Here is a 19,015-nt window from a genome sequence, read left to right on the forward strand (position 1 = left end):
TGCATGTGCGCGTGTATGCCTGTGGGTGCGCACATGTGCGTATATGTGTATGGGGGTGTGTGCGTGTGTGTGTGGTCTGAAACAGAAGAAAACAATATGTCCAAATTAATATGAATATAGACCAAAAGTGATCATAAATCCACATTCGCATTACAATGACATAACAAAGGCTACAATAGCACTACCATGACGAGTACAACACAGCAATAATAGCGCCCGCCGTGTGCTGTAACGGCACTGTTCTATTTTTGGCACAGACTAGCTCATCGCCACCCGCGGCGACGCAAACGAGGCAATACTCGTGGCGAAAGTTGCCGAAACGAGAAACAATTAACACATATTTGGAACACATATGTTAGCAATATGTAACACGACTGGAATACTTACTTTTAATCAGTTAACGCACACCAACGGGTGCCACAAGAGGAGCGGAAGTGTTACCTTATTATGAGACCTGTCCTAATATTGCGTCGATGCGGAACAATACTTTGGTTCCCCCTCAAGTCTTTCTGACACTAGCTGTTGGGCAGTCGGTGTGCATGTGGACAGATGCCCCCCTGCTATCGGATAGTTTTATTAATTTATTTTTTTACCAAATCCAGCTAAGTCCAAATTTCGAGGTGCGCTCCTTTGGTGTAGTAGCACATTGTGCTTTTACATTCTGGGCAGCACTAATAATAATAATTATGAGAATAGTAATAACGATTTTCAGTAATATGGTTCCACAAAAGAAGGAGAATGATAACAATTGCTTTGTGTTCTGTTATTCTAGTCTGATCCATCCAGTGTCCCTCAGCTTGCATGGCAGTTTGTGTCTGTACAAATGGCTGTCAACCCATTCTTAGCTTTTTGTAAAGGAGATACAGTCCACTTTCTCATGGTAGGTACTGTACTACTTTTTAACAGAAAATTGTAAAATAGTCACATATTTTGTCCACAATATTCTGACATTTTATTTAGATGTGGTTGTGTTTTATGTTTAAATAATATTTCCTCTTTCACATTTTCAACAACTCTTTGTATTCATTAGTTATTTTTTACATTAAGTTCACTACAAAATTGGCACTATTACCACTGTATCAAGTAGCAATCTTCACTATTCTCCATTTGTGTATAATAGTTCAAATATTTTAATACTGTATTTGTCGCAGATGACATTTACTATTTGTTATCCATGTCATCGTTAAAAAAAAAAAAAAGATGGAAATTCAAAGAGTTATCTGCTCTCGAATCAGCCTTAATCTTTTCTATCTGGTAAGCAAGATTAATGGCCCCAATTCAAATCTTCATTTCTCAGACAAAAGCAATACTTTTTACAACTATATTAGCATCACCCTCCTTTTGTAATTATTTTTGCTTTACATTAGTTTAAGTACTGCCTCTAGTAACATGTAACTTGCTTAAAAATTGCTTGAATTAAACAATTAAGACTAACTCAAAAGGTGCATGAGAATGGGGAGGGGAGTTGAAATAGGGCTTTTTCATGAAATCCAAATCAATTCATCATTTCACTTTACTGGTTTGTCCAGATAAAAAGAGAAGAGATGGGTGCCATCCACGTCATCAAACAGAGACATATTCATCTCAGCTGTGATATTATCAGCCTGAATGTAAGTAGCCAAGTAAAGATACTAGAGCTTTTAGACCATTTGATCTTCATACTGATACCATAGTGATAGCGTGTATTGTTAATGTACATTGTATAGGTGTAACGATTAATCAATGAATCAACGACAAATCAATTCTAAAATTAACCTTTAAATATTTTGACAATCAATTAATCTTTTTGAGACCTTGTTTGATTTAAAATAACAAAAAGCCTCAGAATTTTTTACTTTACGGCAGTACATGTTCAAAGAATTCTGTATTTCTCCATGAAAGCAGATTGTTTGTCTTTGTGATGTATCAGAATACAATATTTGCGAGCATCTGCTTTTAATCTGGAAAACAGTGAACAATTCTTTACCCATTTCCTGACGTTATGAACCAAACCTGTAAGTAAATCCTAATTAATTTGTGTATGTTTTTAAAAATCTGATACATCAAGTAATCGACAAAGTACTCAACAGATTCATCAATCAATTATTAAAATAATCATTAGTTGCAGCACTTGTAAATTTGCAGTCATTATCAATGTTTTTTTGGTTTATTTAGCAATTTTCAACATTTTTTTCAACTAATGGTTTGTCTTTTCAAATTATCGTACTTTCCGGACTATGATGCTGCTACTTTTTTTTCCTAGATTTTTAACCAAGCGGCTAATGCAATGATGCAGCTTTTCGTTTACAATTTTTTTTAACACACACACACACCATTGTACAGCAACATTTTTTAAATTTTACCCCAGCAAAGCAAAGAAATCCAACAACACCTCCACGAAACACACCCACCCCGAACACAAAGATCTCCCTATTGCTCAATTATCAACATCAGGAAGAAAAAAAAGAGATAATAAATAAATAAATAAATAAATAAAAAAATTAAATAAATAAAAAAAAATCACTAAACAGTAACCCCAGTAAATCAACCAGTATACTTAGAGCTATACCTACAGGAAACACATTCAAACAAAACCCCCAAGGACTAAAATAAGACATTCCAATAGCAATATTAAAATGGAATGGGGAAATAAATAAATTAAAATTAAAACAATAAATAAGTAAAACAAATATTATGCTGCTTATTTTGAGCGTGTAACAATTACTGCTCGCAACCAGACCAACCACCAAATGCAATGAAAATAAATAAATAGACCCATGACGTGGCGGGAGGCGGCCAGACGGGCACAGAAAAAAATACAATAGGAAATTTAAATAAATAAAAACTACTCTACATCAGACACAGGTGTACCACTCCATCGCTCTAGCCCATCCGGTGCGGACTTATGTAGGTATTGAAGCAAGGGTTTCCAGTGAGTATAAAACTTATCGCCACACCCCCTAAGTGTGAATTTGATTTTCTCCGACTTGAGGAAAAATAAAATGTCGTGGAGCCAAGCTTTAAAAGAAGGGGGTTGAGAAGACTCCCACAGTAGAAGTATTCTTCTCCGAGCAATCAAAGAAGCGAAGGCCACAACATTTTCTTGAATGGCTGAGAAACTAAAATTGTCAGGAGACCTACCAAAAATGGCATTATGTGGGGAGGGATCAATATGTATGCCTAACAAGTCTGAGGCGCACCCAAAAAAGGACCTCCAGAAATCCACCAATTTAGGGCAGGACCAAAACATGTGTGTCAGGTGACAAGGGCTTTGAAAACACCTACTACAAAATTCATCAATTGTATCTGGAAAAATCACATGGAGTCTATGTTTGCTATAGTGAAGTTGATGAAACACCTTAAACTGAATAAGGGACAGCCTAGCACAACTAGAGGAAGAGTTAACCGCCTTAAGGGCCTTTACCCAGAATTCTTGACTGAGGTCGATTTGTAGTTCTAGTTCCCAGGCCAATTTCATCTTCATCAAAATGGAATCATCGCCTTTAAACAAGAGGTCATAAAGTAAGGAAACCTGACCTTTGAGCAAGGCTGTCACTTTGAGTGCCAAATCAATACCCGTGGGCTTCTGAATTTGTGGAAATACTGGCGTGTGTATCCTGGCAAAGTCACGTAGCTGAAAATAGCGAAAGATGTCTGAGCCATTCAAACCGAATACTACACTAAGTTGATCAAAACTACCAAAGACCTCCTCCACATACAAGTCACCGAGACAGCGAAGACCATGACGCTCCAGTAATTTAAACCGCTGATCATTCTTGGCAGGTACAAAGAGGTAATTATTACAGATAGACGTCACCTTCGGACGCGAAAGCCACCCGAAGCATCGTTTAACTTGTGACCATATTTCTTATGTATTTTTCACCACCATATTAGAGGTTAAACTAGCAGAAGGTATCGGAACGGTGCCACATGCTAAAGCTGTAAAAGACCTAGAGCAAGAGTCAGCTTCGAAACGGCACCAGCTTAACTGTGGAGAGGTAAACCATAGTGTAATTTTGTAAACATTGGCAGTCCAATAGTTGCTGATAATGTTTGGTAACCCTAGCCTAGCCCACCGACCGCCCTTCCCCGTTGCAGCAAAGTTTTACCAGTTCTAACTCGCTTACCAGCCCAAACAAAAGTTGAAATCATGTTATCAATAAGAGTGAAGAAAGATCTGGGGACAAAGATGGAAAGACATTGGAATAATCAGAATCAGAAATCCCTTTATTGTCATTGTACTCAAGTGTGCAACGAGATTAGAGAGCTCCCCTTTCCAGTGCAATACAACAATAATTCAGATAAATATATAAATAAATAAGAGAATAGTTAGTGCAATGGAAAATAATACTGCATAGGATATATAAAAACACATCACGTCGCTGTTCTGCAAGGTAAAGGTGGTCGTGTGTGTGTGTGAGAGTTTAGAATGGAGATGGCTCTTGGAAAGACTGTTTCTCAGTCTATTGGTCCTTGATTTGATGCACCCGTAGCGCCTGCCAGAGGGCATCAGGTCGAACAGGTGTGAGTTTGGGTGGGTATTGTCTTTGACGATATTGAGAGCCCTGCTGAGGCACCGGGCGGTGTAGATGTCCGACAGTGAGGGGAGAGGGCAGCCAATAATCCTTTGCGCTGTTTTGACCGTCCTCTGGAGCCTCACTCTGTCCGCCTCAGTGCAGCCGCTGTACCAGGTGGAGACACAGTACGTCAGCAGGCTCTCGATGGACGAGTGGGAGAAGGCCAGCAGCAGCTTCCTGTCCAGGTTGAATTTCCTGAGGACTCTCAGGAAGTGCAGACGCTGGTTGACCTTCTTTACACTGATGTGGTGTTGTGTGTCCAAGAAAGGTCATCGGATTCCTGTACTCCCAGGAACTTGAACGTGTGGACCCTCTCCACACACACGCCTTCGATGCAGAGGGGGGGCGGCAACGTCTTGTTCCTCCTGAAGTCGATGACGAGCTCCTTTGTTTTTGCAATGTTAAGTTGCAGTCTGTTGTCCTCGCACCAAGCCATCAGTCTCTGGACCTCCTCTCTGTAGGCTGTCTCGTCACCTTACGAGATCAGACCGACCACTGTCGTGTCGTCAGCAAACTTGACGATGGTGTTGTTACCGTGGGCCAGGCTGCAGTCGTAGGTGTAGAGGGCGTATAGGAGAGGGCTCAGCAGGCATCCTTGAGGGGAACCGGTGCTCAGCGTACGGGTGGAGGACGTGTAGGGGCCGAGCAACACAGTCTGGGGTCTGTTGGTCAGAAAGTCCTTAATCCAGACGCGTGTGAGGGCAGGGAGGCAGAGAATGTCCAGTTTGGCGACGAGGATGTCCGGGATGATTGTGTTGAATGCCGAGCTGTAGTCCACAAAGAGCATCCTTGCATAGCTCTGCTGTTGTTCCAGGTGGCCCAGCACAACATGCAGAGCCGTGTCGATGGCGTCCTCAGTGGATCTGTTTGCCCGGTATGCAAACTGGTAGGGGTCCATAGTGGGAGGAAGGCAGTCCCTGATGTGCTGGAGAACCAGCCTCTCAAAGCACTTCATGATGACTGGCGTGAGAGCAACAGGACGGTAGTCATTCAGGAGGACTGTGGGTGACTTTTTGGGGACAGGAATAATGTTGGAAGTTTTCAAGCAGGAGGGGATGACTGCTTGAGCCAGGGAGCGGTTGAAGACCCTGCAGAAAACATGCGACAGTTGGTGGGCACATGCTCTGAGGACCTTGCCTGGTATTCCGTCGGGTCCAGTCGCTTTCCTGTGGTTAATAGCCAGGAGCGCGCGCCTCACATCGTGTTTCTCTACGGTGAGTGGGGGGGAGCTGAGGCATGAAGTGCGAGAGTGTGACGGTTGGGGCGAGTCAAAGCGAGCGAAGAAGCAGTTAAGCTCCTCTGCCAGCGATGCACTCGGGTCTACAGAGGTCGTGCTGCTGCCTCGGAAGTTGGTGATGCTCCGTAGACCATGCCACACCTCCCGTGGTCTGTTGCTGGCAAGGTGGGACTCCAGCCTCCTCTTGTAGTTTGCCTTGGCTAGCTTGATGCCTTTGCTCAGGTCAGCACGAGCCCCCCTGTACTGGGCTTTGTCGCCTGACCTGAAGGCAGCGTCACGGGCCTTGAGGAGAGAGCGGACCTGGCTGGACATCCAGGGCTTCGCATTTGGGAAGGTCCGTATGGTCCTGTTTAGGGACACAGTTTCCATGCAGAACTTGATGTAGTCCAGTACACAATGCGTGTAAACATCAAGTACAACAACAACAATAAGTACAAGTATCTGGGTAGAACATTCATTTTTATAGACTGCACCCGACCAGCCAAAAACAGCGGCAGAGAATTCCATCTTAGCAAGTCTGCCTTAACTGCAGAGGTTAAAGTTGCAAAATTCTGTTCGCGGGTTGTACGAAAGGAATGTGTAATCACTACACCTAAATACTTCATACCCTCCGATGAAATTCTAAATGGTATCGACGCCTGTGACAGTCTCCTGGCCATCTGATTAACTAGAAAACATTCACTTTTTGAAATATTCAACTTATACCCAGATACATTGCCAAAGGCGTCCAGTAACGAAAGGATAGTAGGAATACTCATCAAAGGGTCACATATATAAAGCAGAAGATCGTCAGCATAGAGCAAGACACGATATTCAACCCCTGCCCTGCTTATCCCTTTATACCCATCCAGTGACTTCAAGGCCACTGAAAGTGGTTCGATGGCCAGCGCAAACAACAGCGGGGATAAAGGGCAGCCTTGTCTAGTACCATGGAAAAGAGGAAATGGACTTGATCGCTGTGAGTTTGTACATACAGAGGCACAGGGCGAGGAGTAAAGTAGTTTGATCCAAGAGACGAAGCTGACACTGAAGCCAAACTTCTGTATAGCGAAAAAAAGATATGCCCACTCGACCCTGGCAAACGCCTTCTCTGCGCCCAGGGATACCACCACTTCAGGTTCGGTAGAAGACGAAGGAGTGTGGATAATGTCAAGTAGCTTTCTCACATTCGAGAAAGAATGCCTCCCCTTTATAAAGCCTGTTTGGTCTTCCAAAATGACCTTGGTCACAATGCCCTCCAAACGATGAGCCAGAACCTTGGCAAGAATCTTGACGTCAACAGACAAAAGTGAAATCGGACGATATGAAGCACAATCTGCCGGGTCTTTGCCTTTTTTGTAAATAAGCGATATAGAAGCTTGTCTGAGTGTGGTTGGCAAGGTTCCATCGGTGTATGATTGATTAAACATTTCTAGCAGGAGTGGCGCAAGTAGATCTTAGAACCGTTTAAAAAACTCCACCGAATAGCCATCCATCCCCGGTGAGGTTCCACTGCGCATTGAGCGAATGGCCTCTTGAATTTCGCTCAGTGTCAAAGGGGCACTAAGTGCCTGATTATCAGCTGGTGAAACATTCGACAACGTCAACTTGTCAAAAAAACTATGTCATTAACTTTCATCATAAACAGACTCAGAAGAGTACAACCTAAAGAAGAATGATCTGAATGTATCATTCAATTTCCTCGGATCAGAAGTCAGAGAGCCTGACTCATCACGGACCAGGATGATTTGGTTGGCGACAGATCTAGCTCTCAGCTGATGCGCCAAAAGGCGGCCCGCTTTATCACCGTGTTCGTACAAGGATCCACGAGAGTGGAGGAGACGTTCTGCTTCTGTTGTCAAAAGATCAAGCTCTGTCTGCAGTTCTAATCTCTTCTTGAATAAATCAGATGATTGAGAAGAAGACAATTCCACATCTAGTTTGCCTATAGCATCCTTCAATTCTTGTTGGCGGGATCTGCGCAGCTTGTTCAGATGTGATGTGTATGAAATAATTTTCCCTCCGACATAGGCCTTTAGAGTCTCCCAGAGCAGCGAGGGAGAGGTTTCATAATTTTTGTTGGTCTCACAAAAGAACTTAATCGAGTCCTCAACATGTTTGCAAAAATCCGTATCAGCTAATAATAGGGGATCAAAGCGCCAGGTCCTGTACTCTTTTGTTTTGAGGTCAAAATGCACATCTAAAATCACTGCAGAATGATCAGACACAACAATGGGACAGTATTGAGTATAAGTAATTGAAGAAATAAGTGTTTTATCAACGATAAAATAATCTATCCGAGAGAATGATCGGTGAGCATGTGAGGAAAAACAAATACTGTCTGTCCGAGGGGTGTGTAAACCCATATTGATCCATAAAAGCCAAAAGGGTTTGTGACATTTTCGAGAGTGACATCGGACGAGGGCTAGATCTATCTAACAATGGGTCGAGAACACAGTTCAGGTCACCCCCCCAGTATCAGAGAGTGCGAGTTCAAGTCCGGGATAGTGGATAGTAACAATTTCATAAAATTGTGATCATCCCAGTTCGGCGCATAAACTGATGCCAAGACTACAGGCTTCTGGTATAGCTTACCTGCAACAATCACATACCGCCCCCCGGGTCTACAATTGTTTTTGTGAAAACAAAGTGCACTGACTTTCTAATCAGTATGGATGTACCTCTTGTTTTCAAATTGAATTTATAATGAATAATATGGCCAACCCAGTGCCTACTCAACTTTCGATGGTCCGAGTTTTTTAAGTGCGTCTCTTGAAGGAACATTATATCAGCATTAAGATTTTTAATATGTGTCATAATTTTAGTCCGCTTCACAGGAGAATTCAGCCCACCTGTATTTAAGGAGATAATGCTTACCACATGCCCGTCGGCCTCCCCCCTATTAATCAAGTCCGCCATGGGATCACACAAGACAGTGAAGTTACTTGGCTGGTCCTGGAACACGAGCAGTGGAGAACAGTTGAAAAGCAGCAAAAACAAAAGCAATATACAGCAGTACAAATAATATAAACTACCACAAAAGAACAAATACCATAAAAACAAGTCAATAGAGAGGTCCATAACCCACTAACCCTAAGCAGCTGAAATTTACACCGAGCTACAACACTACCAAATGAAAAAACCTTCCTATAAGAAGGTGAGCCCTCCCCACCCCTCCTTCCCATGACATCCTGGTTAACTCCCTGGGATGTGCACTTCCCTGTCTTCATCTACTTCTCTCACAATTCGTCTCCAACCCCGTAACCCGTTAGCAGAATAATCAAATATGCAAAACAAAAAACAACCCCCTGACAGCTTACAGAGTATAAAACATCCTTCAGAAAAAAGAAAATCAATATACAATAGCACTACTCATAAACAAATAGATAGGAAGCGTATGTTTACAAGCACTGCCACCACAGAAGTACTGGACATTGAAATTCAAAACCTCCAAAACCCAAACCGCAGTCTAAAGTTGAGAAACACCCAAAGTGAATTAGAGTCGGGCAACTTTAATAATAAGCAAAGAATAGTGTCAACCCAAGTATTAATAATAATAATAATCATAACAGCAACAGCAGTAATACTCTCAATAATGGCGATAAAAGTCATGATAAAACAATAAATGTAGCAGGAATGAAAATAAAACACTGAATAATACACATAACCAAAAAGGAAATATTAAAAATAATAAAATAAAAAAATAAAAATAAAACTCTCGTTGTGCATCTTGACAACAGTTTTTGCTTCATAGAAAAGCAACTGCGCTCAACTGAAAGGCCAAATGACCAGTGGCGGAGTGACTTGAAGAACATCATCCAAACAAAGTTGACAAACAATGACGAATATTCGGATGAGCCCGGCTAATGTGGTGAGCATATTGCCACCAGTCCAACCAGCCGCAAAGTTAGGTGGGACTCGCAGCACGTCGATAATTAATCACAAAATTATCAGACTCCTCGGGAGATGAGAACATCTTCTTAGCCCCGCCATCCAGAGTGATCTGCAGTCGAGCTGGGAAAAATAGAGACGACCGCAGAGCAAGATTGTACAATTTAGCCATGACCGCACGATACTTGGCGCGTTCCTCAGCAACCTCCGGAGTGTAATCCTCAAATATTTGGAGCGGGACCCGCGATACTGGAGTGTGCCTCGCTTCTTACGCACTTCCCGTATAATCAGCTCCTTCGTCCGGTAGCGATGCAGACGAAGGATCACCGGCCGCGGGCGCGATTGCGGCTATGGTTTGACGCCGAGTGCTCTGTGTGCGCGGTCCAGTTCCGGAGGCGATGTAAGGCAGGCATCACCAAGAATCTCCACCAGGAAATCGGCGAAAAAGGATGTCGGATTGGGTCCCTCCAGGGACTCCAGGAGGCCGATGACTCGTACGTTATTCCTGTGGCTCCGACCTTCCAAGTCCGTAGCCTTCGCCGATAGCTTAGCACAGCCATTCGCCAGCGACGTACATTTGTCCTCTAGCGCTTGGATCCGTTGTGTATTTTGGACCGCTTGATTTTTCCAATGACTCAATTCGTTGTCCGTGATCCGTCACCGTAGATTGTATTTTGTCCAGTTTAGCTTCCAGAGCCGCGAACGAAGTTTTAAAGTCAGTTGCAATGCTAGCCCTGTGGTCCTCTAAAAGGCTAGCTATGCTAGTCACACAGGCACTGCATGAGGCCGAGGAGTCCATCTCGACTTTTCGCTGCACTTTCAAAGATTTTGACATATTGCACTGGCGATTGACGTATCCTGTAACGTGCAATTCTTTTACTCGTTCTTTTACTTGTAGGGCATTCAAAAATATGGCTCAGTTGAAAAGTAAATCAAAAGTTGGGTTACGGGGAACTGCGACTCAACCACCCTCACATGCTCACCCAACCGGAAGTGGATGCAGCTTTTCTGTGGATTTTTCTTTCACCGGTAGGGGCGCTCTATAGTTCAGAAAATACGCTAAATAAATCTTGATTTTTTTTTTTGAGGGGGGGGGGGGGTTTCCTCGTGGGTCTGTTTTGTTTTAATCAGCAAAGTTGTTGCCGTGTTAAAAGGCACTGTTTTAAGAATCTGTTTATGTACATTTATGTGCATTCACAGTACCAAATAGTTCTGTATATGCAGTAAACAATAATTTTTTTTCACCATAGAAAACTGCGGCTTGTATAAGTTTTTTTTTTGTGTGTGTGCGTTTTTTTTTTTTTTTGCTTCGGGTGCGCCTTATAGTCCGGGAAATACGGTAGGTATTTATCATGTTTAAATTCCGGCATGTAATTGGAACATGATTATTGTCAACTGATAGAGAATAATACTGTATTTATAAATGTAGTACTGGGCACCATATGCTTTTTCATGTGTGCAACACAAGTAAAATTGCTCAACTGTTTTATAAATCATGCAGTGTATCTCATACAGGCTTCTGTCATAGCTGTATGACAAATTTAGCAGTATTGCAAGGTGCATCATTGATTCACTTACTTTTTGTCTCAATTTTATTTTTAGTGGATTAATAGCCGTACATTAGTCTTGGTAGACAGCCACGAAAAGCTACAGGTTGTGGACCGTCCCAGTCAGGAGATTTTGGAGATTCTGGACTTGGAGCAGGTGCAACTGGTGTACAACAGCCGCCATTTCAAATCGTTGGCCACAGGAGGGAATGTCTCCCAGGCTTTGGTGAGGGATTTTCTGATCGGCCAGCACAATATCAAGTGAAGTATTGGGTTGGTGGAGGGGGAGGGAGGGAGGGAGGAAGGGGGCGAAGGGGAGAGGGAGGAAGGGGGGGAAGGGGAGAGGGAGAGAACTCTCACTCTCACTCACGCCTTGGGCAAGTTCAATCAATATTGCTCATATAATCTCTAACACAGTATCTTTGTATTCCAGGCTTTGGTTGGAGAGAAAGCTTGCTACCAGTCTATTTCATGCTATGCAGGACAGATCGTCTGTTTGGGCACCAAGGTACTATTTGTTAATATGTGTCTGGCATTTGTTGTCGATATAATTGAGAACTTTTACTTCGCAAACAGTGTCATCAAGGTAGGTTGAAATTAGTTGAAAAATAGTTAGTTTGATGATTTTTTTTTTATGGATATAAAGGACTATATTAAATTTATACTTCATTATATTCATATGATTTTATAAAGACTAAATTGCAAATTAAAATTAACATTAATATAACAATGCCAATGTAAATAGCAAAACAAACAAACAAGCAAACTATATAAACTAACAAACTAAATGACACACTTAATATAACATTATTATTTACGACTGGATCTGGGACACAACTTAGAAGACCCACCACCCATTTTTCATATGGGCAAAGTTATTAGACCATGTGACTGGTTTGTCTGACGACATTGATTATTCACCCAATAAATTGTGCTGACTGTATCTGCTGTTTTAGGTTTGGTTTTACTTGTGAAGACTAAATTCACAGTTAGTCGTGTCACCTACAAACCCAATTCCAATAAAGTTGGGATGTTGTGTTAAACATAAATAAAAACAAAACACAAAGATTTAGCAAATCATGTTCAACTTATATTTAATTGAATACACTGCAAAGATGAGATATTTAATGTTCATACCGATAAATGATTAACAAATAATCATTAACTTTGAATTTTATGGCTGCAACGCCCGTTTAGAGTTTGAGTATTGCAAAAAAACAAGATACATCAATGCTAACTACTTTTTGGCATTTCAGACCCGCTTAATGATATACTTTATAGAACACAATTGTCCATCAGTATTTCTCCTTTGTTTCAGTCAGCCCATTCTATGACTTTAAGAACCTGGAGAGAGGTAACTTAGTTTTCTTTAACTTATTGTCTTTGGTTATTCTCCTGTCTTTAGTACACTTGATTAATTTAATCTCTGTGTATCCAGCGCATTGACTGTTTGCTGAAGCAGGAGCATTTCGTTGAAGGTCTCTCTCTGGCCTGGTCCTTCCATGAGCGAACAGCGAAGGCTGTGGTTGGTGAGTGCCAATGATTATGATCATGATAACTGCTATTCAGCTCATATAGCGCTTGACACTCAAAGATGCTTTACAGTTTATACAAAACAGAAACCAAGTAAAGGGGGATGAGCATGTCTGACCAAGTGTCCATGCCGCAGTCAGAAAAGGGGCGTCTTCCAGAGTTGTAGAATTATAAACAAGATCCCGATGGGAAAATGTCGCGGGAAAAGATGTCCGTTAGCTGAGCATGACGGGGCCACGTGGATGAACAGCGCAGTGCTACGACTGGAGATGGTTGTCTGCAAAGGAGCTAAGACTGGAGGTGGCTGTCGGCTTCAACAGATGATTGCGAGAATTTGAGCTGGAGCAACCATTATGTGGAAAATGGAAAATAATTGAAGGTGGTGCAGGGTAACCACAGCATGGCAGAGAGTTGTATACCTGCGCCGTCGGGGTGGCGGTTGACAAGAGCTACTGTAGCTGGAAAGCAGAGTGAGCAAGCCAGCTTACTAGATGGCTCCCACAAAACGTGACTAGCTACGCCAGCCAACGAGCGTGTACAGGACAGCGACAGGTTACGGCCTGCCTGAGTTCCACCTTCAGGCATGGTTTGGTGATGATTCCGTACAAAAGTAAACCATGAAAAACTAAAAATATAATTGGCAGACGGAAAAGCGTCAGCCAAAATGTATAGGGCGTACTCCCCATCCTGTTCCAATATACAGTAATATGAGAAACCTCATACAGAACTGAGACTGCGAGAGTTGTTTGGTTTGACGGGTTGGGTTGAGGTGAGGGAGAAAAGATGGATGGAAAGTTGGGGTGGGGGGGCAAGGTAGATGGATAATGAAGTGGAAAAGGAGGGACAAAGTGAGTGATTAAAAAAACAGCAAAGACACGCAGCCCTTATTCACAATTTAAATAGAGTGGGTGAGTCAGAGGTATTTACGGGAGAATCAAGCGCACAGTCCAGGTGCTTAAAATTGGACTTAAGCAAGAACAAAAGTGAAATAAAGGTCTCTCATAGCTATACCCTGAACCTAATAAATAGCCCACCGTTTTTAATTTCCTTTTAAAATGTGTCTACTTTTACACCTTTTAAAGAGGCCATACTTTATTGAACTGTATTACTGAGATTTATGTCGGTTATACTGCAAACATTGGCTGGTTCATCAAAAGATTTTGAAAATGAAGTTTCCGCAAGCGTTACATTTCGTCAAACCCTGCTGCCGTTGCTACACACTGTTTGACAAGAAAACCAAGTTGTTTGTGAAGGTCTAAAAACACACAAAAACCTCAAGAAATTCCCAAGATGGTTCCTCTTCAAAAAAATTTGAAAGGGTGACATTTCTTCTGAACCACTGAATGGCAATCAATGTAAGTAATGTAATCATGGCAATCATGAATGTAAACGCATAACAAATGCCTGTTGTAGACTGATAGGAGCCTCCAGTGTGAATTTTGTTGTCCCAGCATTAATTTCCATTGTTTTAGAGGTGTCTCTGGCACACATCCTTTATTGCGGCCTTGATCCAATCCTCCCTCATTCATCTCCTGACGGTCTTCCCATCACCATGGGCCAAACATAGGGCACACTGTGGAGCAATTCCTTTGCAATACTAATAGAGTAAAATATGGGATAACTTACCGTATTTTCCGGACCATAGGGCGCACTTTGAAGTCCCAAATCTTCCCCAAAACAAACGAGGCGCCTTGTAAAGCGACACGCCCATTATATGGATTGAGCATCACTCTCGACCATCAACCCTTTTACTCATTGGACTGTTCGCAGGGCATGTTAGCACACCCTGCTGGTCAAAGTCTGAGTCATCTATGCTTCGAATTGACTGTGACTAATACATTATGTGACTATGGTGTTTGGGTGATGGTGTAGGAGAAAGCTGGACAAAAGGGCAGCAGTCCACAATGTTGTCGTCTGTCTTATCATTTATGTTATTGCAAGCAAGAAACGTCCCAGGTTTAGACAACAGACTGCAAAAAACCCAAAGCACAACATGCACACCTCTCTAAACAGCCATGCACATCTCTCAAAACAGCCATATGATTGGCTGAGTCTGAGTGGCTCCCAAGAAGCCATTGCTATAATCTGTTTGTGTTATTTTTATTTCTTTTGGGTATATAGATGGCATGACAGATACATGTTTTGTGTGAATCTTATTTCTTTGTTTCATTGTTTGCTTGTATGCTGATTTTTTTTTTTGTTTTGATTTGAAACCGTGACTCTAAGGAGTGTGGTGACCATTGAAGTCCCTCCCCTGACGTTGTCTAGTAGACGTATTGCCATGACACCTCTTATTGGTTAGAGTCAGTGTTATTGGCTGTGATTCCTTATAGTTTAAGGACATCTGTCATTGACTTGGGGTGATACCTCTGGCAGCGATCCCCTTAAGGGATTGAATCCTGGTGAGCTGGCCACAGCTAGCGCAAGCTGAGCTAACGCGAGCTCGCGCCTTGTAGTGCGGCGCGGCTATATGCATTAAATACGGAAATAGCACCCTCAACTGGTGTTGCGCCCTTGGATGCAGCGCGTCTTATGGCCGTAAAAATACGGTATATACATTGATCCTAACAATATGCATATGCCTCGCCGCATAAATCAAGTATGAGGAATTATTTCCCCAAGGTGTGTCTGTTATCAACCAAAACTAAACCAGATTTAAAGCCTACAGAAAATGCCTGCAGCTGACAATGATTGGTGTCATTCCATGATTCAAACCCTCAACTGAGCAAACCTTGAGAAGCCTTGAAAAGAGACCATAGATCAGGGTTTAAATATTTGCGAAGATTCATGAAACATGCCCACACCTGGAAAAAAAAAAAAATATATATAGGTTTTTGTGCCATTTTCCAAAAAAAAAAGTAAATTCCAATGTGCAATAATCGCAACGTGCCAGTATCCCAACGTGCCAGGACCCCAAAGTGGCCGAGGCTGTGAGGGCTCTTCATAGCAGCGCGCAGCTCGAGTTCAAAATGAAATTGTTCTCATTGCGAACTCAAAGTTGGACTATGACCATTGTCACAGAAAGTGTTGTCATCAAACTTAAAGGCAACACTGTGGTGGTTGGACCTGCTTCAAGTTTGTGAAGGATATGTTTGACTGATTTTATTTTGGTGAGGTTTGTACAAACTGCAACTCTAAGCGGTAATGTTAATCACTATAGCATTTTATATACAGTATATTGGGATTCTCATGATTCCATGAAATGTGTGATGCTTCGAGTCCATAGTGTTGTAACATAGATTGGATGCATATATACAACTCTCTATGAACCCTTCAAGGCTAGACGAACTACACGCTTTGTAATAGTGTACATTGATTGGCTAGAAGTACGAACATAGTCAATCGGCATCCCTATGGGCATGCAGTAATCCAGAAACGTAGATTATTGAAGCTACTTACATTTGTTTAAACTCAAAGGCACACATTTTTTCATTTAATTAAATCTATTTTAGCAAGACCTGACTCGTTTTCTGTTGCACCTACTTTGCAACATATTAAAAAAAACAGCACCATGAAAAAAAAAATAAGAATATTGTACGAATACAAAATAAATTAATTGAGAAATGACCCATCTTCTGTGGTGCATTCTAAGCAACAGATTACAGTATATTTGGCAAATAAACAACTCCTTAACAAATACAATTTAGACTATACTCATCTTGTGAAGTATATATTCAGCACCATTAATTTATTTGTTTAATAAACAGGACCTTGAACTTAAACTTAAAAAAGGTATAGGCGATATATGGTATGAAAAAAAATACTAAAATATTTATTAGAACATTTCTTTATTTTATATATTAAATTAAAAATATTTTTCTGCAATTCATATTTATCAGTCGAGTGTACATAAAAAAAACAATTATCTTCCTTAATATCATATAATTTGAAACATCATTGTTTTTAAAATTTGAATTGTTGTAACACAAACGCATCCAAATGCAGTAGTGTATCATCGTGGGTGCTTGACTGTATTTTCAGAATAGGCAGAAAATAAACACTTTATCCCTTCAATTATTTTTTTTAAACCACTGTACTTTGTATACAAATAAAGATGTATTGGAGTGCATTGTACAACAACAAAATCTTTTAAATTAAATAAATAAAATAAAACGGGTATTGTTGCGTTTGGGCGCACTAATTTACTTCCTGCGCAACTTCTTTCAGACTTTTCTGGTTAAATCATCAGTCGTGTGACTTTCGAGCAGCCATGTCTGAATAACGTTGCATTTGATGTCCCACTCCGCAGTGACGTTAAGTGCCGTAATGGTCAGCTGGCGCAATGGGGGCTGCTGACAAAGCTGCTGCTATTTTGACTCTCGTCTTGTTGTACAAATCAGGAATTGCAGGATTGGTATTGCAGTATTGGTGAAATAGGTCCGCGCAGGAACCTTAGGACGTTCCACTCATTTCACATTGAAGTGATGTCAGCGTAAATGTGACCATGTTTGTTGTACTTCCACCGACGTAGTTAGCATTGAGTGACACTTGCGACCTACTGTTCAAGTTGTAGTCCACGACACGCTTTCCGTCTGGTGCATACTTGAAAACTAAATTACTTCCTAATGCTAGATGTGAAAATTGGTGGAGCTTCTTCCGCTTCAGGTATGCTTTATAGCAGGCATCACCAAATGGTTGTGGTTGGGATGGTTCGGACCGGACCCATGGCCAATCTATGATGAATTTTTTTCAGGGCGCATTAGCAAACGTTGGCGCTGCAATTCTAGTAAATACAGAAAAGGCGTCACTGATTTGAGCCAATCAAATCTTTTGTTTACGATCCACTGCCAATTGCGCAGCAGACCGGAAGAGAGTGCTGCTGACAGTATGCCTTGCTAAAAAGTTAACGTCTTGTTTTAAATGAATGGATGGAGAAACTTAGTTTCGTTCTGGCTGCAGCCAATTCAAAACCAGTGTGCATCATATGCTCCGAAACCGTCGCAACATTGCAAAGCGCCACTACGAAACAAAGCACCGCCCTTTTTGTGCACAGTTATCCGCTGACGTTTGAGGTGAGCGCACGCAAAAACATCGAACTTCGAGTGCAGTACAACAGATTTTTACATTTTCGTTTACATCCCAGCGGCATGCAAACGAATATTCAGTAAAAGTATCATGGATTTTGGGGAAACATAAAAAAACGTTCAAGTGATGGGGAAGTTGTGAAGGAGTGCTTAAATGTGGTTGCACAAACATTATTTAAAGGAAAACACTAAGCCCAGATGTGTGAAATAATCTAGCAAATCCCAATGGCCCTGACTCCGTTCCAACCCAGATTTAAGTCACTGGCAGGGCAGTCACAAACTCATTTTTCTCATTAAGAGAAGTTAAAAAATATTCAAAGGAAAAAGTGGTGTCAAAGCTCATTTTGAATTAGCTTTTCATGAGGACAGCCATTTTTATTGATTGTGTACTGAACATGTTGACCTGGTTTACTTGGATAATTAGGCTTTCAGTTTTTTTTAGGCTGATAACTCTTTGATTTAAAAAAAAAAAAAAGGTAAAAGATTTTAACTCAATGCTTAGCACTTGATATATTTCTGCAGGAGATATTTAACTGTTTTTTTTCTGGAAGTGGCCCCCTTAAGTTCCTGGAGCCACATTTTCTTGAATGTGAATATATATATGGATATATGTTTGTATATATATATATATATATATATATATATATATATATATATATATATATATGTATATATGTATATATATGTATATATGTATATATATATATATATATGTATATATGTATATATATGTATATATGTATATATATATATATATATGTATATATGTATATATATATATATGTATATATGTATATATATATATATATATATGTATATATGTATATATATATATATGTATATATATATGTATATATGTATATATATATGTATATATATATATATATATATATATGTATATATATATATATATATATATGTATATATATATATATATATATGTATGTATATATATATATATATATATATATGTATATATATGTATATATATATATATATATGTATATATATGTATATATATATATATATATGTATATATATATATATATATATATGTATATATATATATATATATATGTATATATATATATATATATGTATATATATGTATATATATGTATATATATATATATATATATATGTATATATATATATATATGTATATGTATATGTGTATAGATATATATATATATATGTATATATATATATATATATGTATATGTGTATAGATATATATATATATGTATA

At 40.4% G+C, this 19,015-nt stretch overlaps 1 protein-coding gene across 5 annotated transcripts in view; it reads left to right on the forward strand.

Annotated features, from left to right (window-relative positions):
- vps8 (VPS8 subunit of CORVET complex) overlaps positions 1-19,015 on the forward strand; it is a 117,772-nt gene that overhangs the window by 36,403 nt on the left and 62,354 nt on the right. For 4 of the 5 annotated variants that reach the window (XR_015845003.1, XM_088304110.1, XM_088304112.1 and 1 more), the window contains 6 exons: positions 773-880; positions 1,530-1,610; positions 11,266-11,436; positions 11,644-11,718; positions 12,529-12,564; positions 12,649-12,739. Coding sequence is in view for 4 of the 5 variants with exons in the window: in XM_088304110.1 (XP_088160236.1) it covers positions 773-880; positions 1,530-1,610; positions 11,266-11,436; positions 11,644-11,718; positions 12,529-12,564; positions 12,649-12,739 (562 nt within the window). In the remaining variant the exon portion in view is untranslated. The remainder of the gene's footprint in view (positions 1-772; positions 881-1,529; positions 1,611-11,265; positions 11,437-11,643; positions 11,719-12,528; positions 12,565-12,648; positions 12,740-19,015) is intronic. The other variant, XM_088304111.1, reaches the window with a different exon arrangement.

This window comes from Idiotropiscis lumnitzeri, chromosome 9, assembly GCF_059441095.1.
Source record: "Idiotropiscis lumnitzeri isolate Australia: NSW breed Sydney's pygmy pipehorse chromosome 9, RoL_Ilum_1.0, whole genome shotgun sequence".
In the NCBI taxonomy this organism is placed as follows: domain Eukaryota; kingdom Metazoa; phylum Chordata; class Actinopteri; order Syngnathiformes; family Syngnathidae; genus Idiotropiscis; species Idiotropiscis lumnitzeri.